Genomic DNA, 7,226 nt, shown 5'->3' with positions numbered 1-7,226 from the left:
CAAGATTAGAGGTGTCTTCTAATGGTGATGAATCGAACCAATAAAAAATGAAAAGAATATTTATTATTAATTAAAATTTTAAAAAAAATTGAAACTTTGATTGATAGAATTAAAAAAATATCCATATTCTTTCGGGCAAAATAATTTCAATTATTCCCTCTACGGGACTTTGTATTTTATATTTGACATTTGATAATTGATTATGACATTAGGTGAAGGTAGAATGAATTAATTACAAGATGATTATCCAATCCTTTATTTTATTCTCGATGTTTTGGACCCTTTTTCATCATAAAATAATGAAGAGGGAAAAGGATTAGTCAATTAATAAATAAATGGAGATAAATATAAAGAAAAGAATAATTGAAAGACAGATAAGAAATTTATCTATATATATATATATATATATATGAATGAATATAATTAGAAATGTAACACCGACGGCGATACGAATACGTTGCTCCTTTATTACATATCGACAAGTTTTAGATTTCACGTGTGAAGAGGAGATCTTCTGGCCCTCAGAATATAATTTTTATAAATTGAGGGGTTTTCTTTTTTCTTTCTTTTTTTGAAGATAAATAATAATAAAAAGAAAATAATTGTGAGAGACGTAATTGTATAAGAAATAGTTGTGATGGGAAATTGAGACAAAAATTGTGGGCCAATCATTATGCCGATTCGGCGTATGAGGGGAGAGATGAGCTGGCTACGTATTTTCGAAGATAACGAAAGAAACTGTATTTATGTCGTCCGACGTGGACATGTCGGTTTTAACTTTTTAATTGGAAATTTTTTTGAAGTTTTTGTTTGACAGCTTCCAATCATTGACCCTCTTTTATTCATGGATGGGAGGTCCTAGAATGTGCATTCCTCATACCCTCTTACAAATTTTAGTTCTTATAAAGTTCCCTCGCAAATTTTAGTTATTATGACGATTTTGATTCCCGATTGAGTATCAAGATTTTTTATATTTGGTACAAAAATTTTATATCAATGTTGTTTAAAGTTTGTACATGATCGTATACCAAGAGTTAAACAATTTTTTTTTTAAGATCGGGTATCAAAATCTTTTATATTTAATACACGATTATTTAGATCTAAAAGAGAAAATATATAACAGATGACGAAGATTGTTTATCAAATGGGGATTTGAAGAAGTGAAAAAAAGAAATATGGAAGAAATTCTATGAGTGAAAATGAAAAAAAAATCATGAATAAGAACAAGTGAATAATGAAGAATATTAATAATATGAAGAAAAGATAAATAAGTCGTAAAGAAAAAAGAAAAATAAAAAGGAGTGAAAATCGTCTAACAATATTTAAGGACAAACCTAAAATTTATGAAAATATCATGGACTTTATGATTTTGTTATACGGATCGTAAATATTTTGGTGTTTTGTTATATTTATGAAAATTAATCTTAAAATAATTCATTTCGATCCATTTCTTTTTTTCTTTATATTATATAATTACTATTTAATTTTACGTGAAATGCCGGAAGTAATTTAAAGATAGTTAAAGGTAAATCTACAATATAATATGTTGGAAAGTTTGAAACATAAAAACAACATATTATCCATAGATATATACAATAACGATGTAACATAACATTATGGTAAAATTTAATAAAATTGAAATCTAAAGTTCAATTGACCACAGAATAATTTCTTTGAACGATCTAAACATTTCACATATGTACCCTATTGAGCACAATATATATGCTATATATTTCCTTTTACAAGGAATAAAAAACATGATCACCTACTATACTATATATCATAATGATGATAAATGTGGTGATTTCCCTGTTTTGTGTATCAACACATATATATTTTACATTTTAAATACAATTGTTGATTGAATCATTATATATATATATATATATATATATATATAAAAAGATAACATGATTCGATAGAATTTTGATAAATATTAAAAATGTAGTTGACTATACACATTAATTATAGAGTTAAAAGTACCGAAAAGTGTCAAATAATCGTAAAAGTAATTCATAACTTTCGACTTTTCCGATAGATACACAATTTATTCAATAAAATTACATAAACTTATAAAATATTGCTCTTGTAATTGAGATAAGAGAAGGAATCTTACATACGACTGCGTTTTGGAATTATACACACAAAAGAGTTGTATGTTTCCAAGCTTAGTTGTTTCCTTTACAAACTGACTTGACATAAAGTGTACATATATGTATACATATATATATATATATATATATAAGTGTGTGGAATATTTTCGATGGATGATTAAGTAAAACAAAAAGATATAATAATTAAAATGAAATAGTAGAAAAAGAAAAGGGGATTGGGGTCCATGCTTGTGAATGCAAAGGTGTCGGCTGGAGTTTATGATGATTAGAATAGAGAGAAGAGTAAACATCATATTTATAAAATATATATATATATATATATATATATATATATGAATAAAATTAGTATTTATTTAATAATTTGAAAAGAAAAACATGCGCCTAAATATTGCGTTGCGTAACAGTAGAATGCACGCAATTCTTTTTGTTTAAAGTTAAAACTCCAAAATTAATTATTGTTTAATTAATTTTAATTATAAAATTATGAACAACCCTCCTCCAGTTGTTTTAAGTAAATAATTTCCACTTTTAGTTTATTATTTTTAGACCCTTTTTTCTAACTTAAATCTCACTCAATAACTTCATTTCACTTCTTCATTATTATTCCATTTCTACTTAATTAAATCTCCTTTTTTACTACTTATTATTATTACTATATACAACCTTGTCAACCCAACATCATGTATTTATTTACTTATTACCATTTTCATTACATCTACATATATACATATTTTGTATTTTCTTACGTGAAAATAATAATAACATTTTATTGGTTAATATTTTATTTATCGATATATTTTTATATATAATAAAATAAACTAAAATATTTATAACATATAACAAAATTTTAGATTTTAGCAACGAGATATATATACCGATAGACTTTTATTATTGTCTATCAATATAACTAATGGAAGTATATTAATGTCTATCATTGATAGAATATTTGCTATATTTTGTAAATATTTTGTCAAATTTATCATTTTTGACAATTTTTATTATTTATTAGTTTTTTTTACGGTAATTTTTTGAAAATATATCTACTTATTGATGTATTTGTTTTTGCATGAAAATTATTATTACTATTATTATTATTTAGTCAAATTCAATAAAAAATAATTTTGAATCATTAAAATTATAAATTTTTTTAATTAAAAATACACTTGATTAAATTTGAAATATTTGGTAGTACATAAATAGGATTGAATAAACTTAAAAATACATAAATCATTTATGCATTATATCCTTAATTATATAATTGAGATAAGTTTATCATAAAAAAAATCATCGTTTTCTTAATTTAATTTTCAAAAAGACACAAATGTTTATGTTATAAGTTCGATTTTGTTAGTATTAAAGCTAGTGTTACATTTAAACGCTTCTCTATATTTTTTAAAATGGAAAAAAGAAAATCTCTAAAATTTTATTATTTTTTTTCTCATCAAATTGCATATTAATAAAATGATCGTTCCATCAAATAAAGGATATCGAAACAATAAACAACAATCTCATTTAAGAAAAACAATATTTTGCAACCAAGGTCCAAAAAATGTAGCACTGTTATATCATGATGATATTACTTTTTTGTATTTGCATAATATTATCATAGTTGTAATATTACAAAAAGTAAAAATGCTTTTTAATTTTATAGGGTATTATTGGAAAATTGGGGTTAGAAGTGAATGGGGCAATAAATAATTAGTAAACATTGTCTGTTGGGATTTCAAAGTCTAATACTCTCTTTAATTTATAGTTTTCATTTTTCTTTGATTTGATAATTACTATTTAGAAGACATAAAAGGAAATTAATTAATAAATAAATGAAGCAGCCATCAATTTTTAAAATGCTTTTTCAAGTACACGTTTAAATGGTTTTAATTAATTTTTTTTTAACTTCCTTTCAAAAAATATATATATAAAAATATGTTTATTTTTGTATATTTAATTCTCTCTATATATTTCCATACATAGAGATTTCTTAAAACCCAATCTTCTACTATGCAAAAGCAGCACCAAATTTGCGTAAAACCCACTTGATTGTTCGATCACCTCTCTCTCTCTCTTTGTAACTTCAATCTTAAGTATGATTCATCCCTTCATTTCATCGTTTTCAACGTTATTTCAACATAGTTTCGGTTGTGTTTATTTGTGTGTATTTCACTGTAAAAGTGGAAAAATAATGGAGCTAGAAATATTTTAGAGAAGAAGAAGGAAAAGATATTTGTCATGTGACAAAATATGATTGGACAATTGAATGTATTACGTTATTAAAAAATTTCTATCTAATTCGTAATTTGAGATTTTAGTTGTCAAATGATATAGTAATGAGAAAATTATTGATAATACAGTACTCAAATTTTGAAGAATATGTGTTTTGGGTGCTTTAATCTTTAAATTTTATCCGTTTTTTAAATTTTCCCAACCGATCTCGACTAATTTTACAAAACAATGCATTTGACCCTATAATATTTAAGTATCCAAAAAATCTATAAGATATTAAATCTTTTATCAAAGTCATCCTCCAATATTTCTTTAAATTTTACCTTTGTTTACACCTAAGTTTTTAAAAAATGATTAAAAGTGCTAGTTTTTTTTTCATTGTTTTAAATAATTATATAAAATTTGGAGAAATAAAACTAATTTTAGAAAATTATAACTTCTCCCAAAAATCAATCTTTTTAATTTAAAATGTCAGTAACTTTTTAAACGAGAATAAATAATTCAGTTCTCAAAAACTCGATACTAAAAGAAAACGTAGAATTTTAAAAACTTAAACATCATACATACATATATTCTTAAAAAATAAGAGACTGAAATAATATATTTTCAAAACTCATTGATGGAAAAAACATATACTTATAGACTCGAGAACTAAAAAAGTAATTTTGTAAATTTCTCATTATTCAGCTTAAATCCTACTATTATGGCAAAAACAATGAAGAATGGAAGTAGTGCACGTAGAAAAATGTTGCTCTATTATATTAGAACGAGAAAATTTATAGTACTAAAGTGACATTCATTCATTGCTTACCACGAAAGTAACATTTAAAAATTAATAAATTAACAAATCTTTTAATGGCATATCAAATAATGAATGAACGTGCCCCTAAAAAAGTCAATAAATAATGAATTAGAGTAACAAAAATCGCGATAATACCCAAAAAAAAATTTATTTGTGCATTTTTGACATCACCTATTTTCGTACATCCCATCGACTTATCCAATTAACCTTTGAAAAAATTTAAAAAATTCCATTAAATTTTTGTTTAAAAAATATTGTTTTAGCATTAATTTTACATTATAATATATTTCTTTCATTCAATCATCGTAAACTATTGTTCGTTTTTATTTTCCTTTTCTTTTTTGTCAACCCTTGAAAAAAAAAAAGATATATATATATTTCTCTGTCCTACGGAATTGGAATCTGAGGACTCTCAGAAGGAAAAAAAAAAAAGGAAATTGGGAAATTCTCAGAGACCATAATGGGGCGCCATTCTTGCTGTCTAAAGCAGAAACTAAGGAAAGGGCTTTGGTCACCTGAAGAAGATGAAAAACTCTTCAATTACATTACTCGTTTTGGTGTTGGCTGCTGGAGTTCTGTCCCTAAACTTGCTGGTATTGTATTTCCTTCTTTCATTTTTATTCACTCTTTCTTTTTTCTTATTTTTCTTTCTTCTTCATTCAATTATTCTCTAACTAAATTAGTTTAATTTAGTTTCCCTCTCTTCTTCTTTAATAAGGTTTGCAAAGGTGTGGTAAAAGTTGTAGACTGAGATGGATCAATTACTTAAGACCTGATTTGAAAAGAGGAATGTTCTCTCAACAAGAAGAGGATCTCATTATCAGTTTACACGAAGTCCTTGGGAACAGGTAAATAATTAATAATAATAATGATGATAATGTTTTCTTAATTAATTGAGAGTTACCAATTTCTTGTTCAAAAATCGAATTATCCAACAAATGGGGTTGGTGATTGTTTTTGTTTGGGACAGATGGGCTCAGATTGCCGCTCAATTACCGGGAAGAACAGATAATGAGATTAAGAATTTTTGGAATTCAAGCTTGAAGAAGAAACTAATGAAGCAAGGAATTGACCCAAATACTCACAAGCCAATAATCAACATTCAAGAAATCAAAGAGAAGAAGATCTTTGAAGATAGAGAATTCCCTCAAATCCCACCGGTTCAAGGAGTACTCGGGGGTGGCGGCGGAGTCAGCTCCGCTGTCGGGGGGAACCAAGGACCAGCATTTCTCCTCGGTGGTACCGACTACTACGATGGCGGGTTAACGACGACCACACCAATTATTCGAGACCATTTGATGAACAACAAACAAGCTTTGGTTGATTCACTCTGTTTTTACGAGTTCCAAACAGGCCTGGATTCTTGCAACTACAACACCACCACCAACAACAACAACAATTTCGAAACCACTCAATACCAAACGAATGTGCAGAGTTTCGGATTCAATTCGGTGCCGAGTTTGACGAATTCCGATCACGGAAGCTTGTCGGGGACAGAGTTTTCAGAGAATTCGGGTTCGAATATCAGCAACTATGGAGGATTCTACATGAACAACAACAACAACAATAATGGAGCAGTGGATAATTCAACATTTTGTTCATGGGAAAATGATAACAATAAATTGGAAAGCTATTTTCAAATTGAAGTGAATAATAATAACAACAATAATAATAACAATGGGATAAAGTCAGAGGAATTGAAGAAAGTAACAGGAGGAGGTTCTTCAATGTTCGATGGGCAGCTAATACAGAGTCGAAGCTCAATAGATTTCAGTAGCTATCCATTAATGTCACTCTCACAACATATTACTGCAGCCAATTTTGGGGTTTTCCACCATTTCTGAACAAACACTAACTGTACATTATTCTCAATCTTTCTTTTTTCTTTTGTTCATCCATTTCTGAAAAAAAAAAAAAAATACACACAGATGTTGATAGATAAAAAAGTTTGAGGTGAAAATATTTTTTTCTTTCTTTTGTAATATTTGTTTTATGATGACTTGAAATAATGTGAAGAGTGAACCGTTTGATTGATTTTTATGTCACGAGACCATTCATATCCAATAATGAAAAGTTGCATACTTTAATTT

At 26.7% G+C, this 7,226-nt stretch overlaps 1 protein-coding gene across 1 annotated transcript; it reads left to right on the top strand.

Moving 5' to 3' along the window:
- The first annotated feature begins 5,546 nt into the window (after positions 1 to 5,546).
- On the top strand, positions 5,547 to 7,226 carry LOC103483778 (transcription factor MYB86-like). Its single transcript, XM_008440546.3, has 3 exons — positions 5,547 to 5,729; positions 5,855 to 5,984; positions 6,107 to 7,226. Exons 1-3 carry the CDS (start codon positions 5,597 to 5,599, stop codon positions 6,978 to 6,980), a joined length of 1,137 nt encoding a protein of 378 aa, XP_008438768.2. The 5' UTR covers positions 5,547 to 5,596; the 3' UTR covers positions 6,981 to 7,226.

This window comes from Cucumis melo, chromosome 12, assembly GCF_025177605.1.
Source record: "Cucumis melo cultivar AY chromosome 12, USDA_Cmelo_AY_1.0, whole genome shotgun sequence".
Taxonomy (NCBI): Eukaryota; Viridiplantae; Streptophyta; class Magnoliopsida; order Cucurbitales; family Cucurbitaceae; genus Cucumis; species Cucumis melo.
This window is presented reverse-complemented; position numbering and strand designations above follow the sequence as displayed.

Coding starts and splice junctions, on each gene's coding strand:
- LOC103483778 (XM_008440546.3), top strand. CDS start 5,597: ATGGGGCGCCATTCTTGCTGTCTAAAGCAGAAACTAAGGAAAGGGCTT. Junction 5,730..5,854: donor TTCTGTCCCTAAACTTGCTG/GTATTGTATTTC, acceptor TTCTTTAATAAG/GTTTGCAAAGGTGTGGTAAA. Junction 5,985..6,106: donor CACGAAGTCCTTGGGAACAG/GTAAATAATTAA, acceptor TGTTTGGGACAG/ATGGGCTCAGATTGCCGCTC.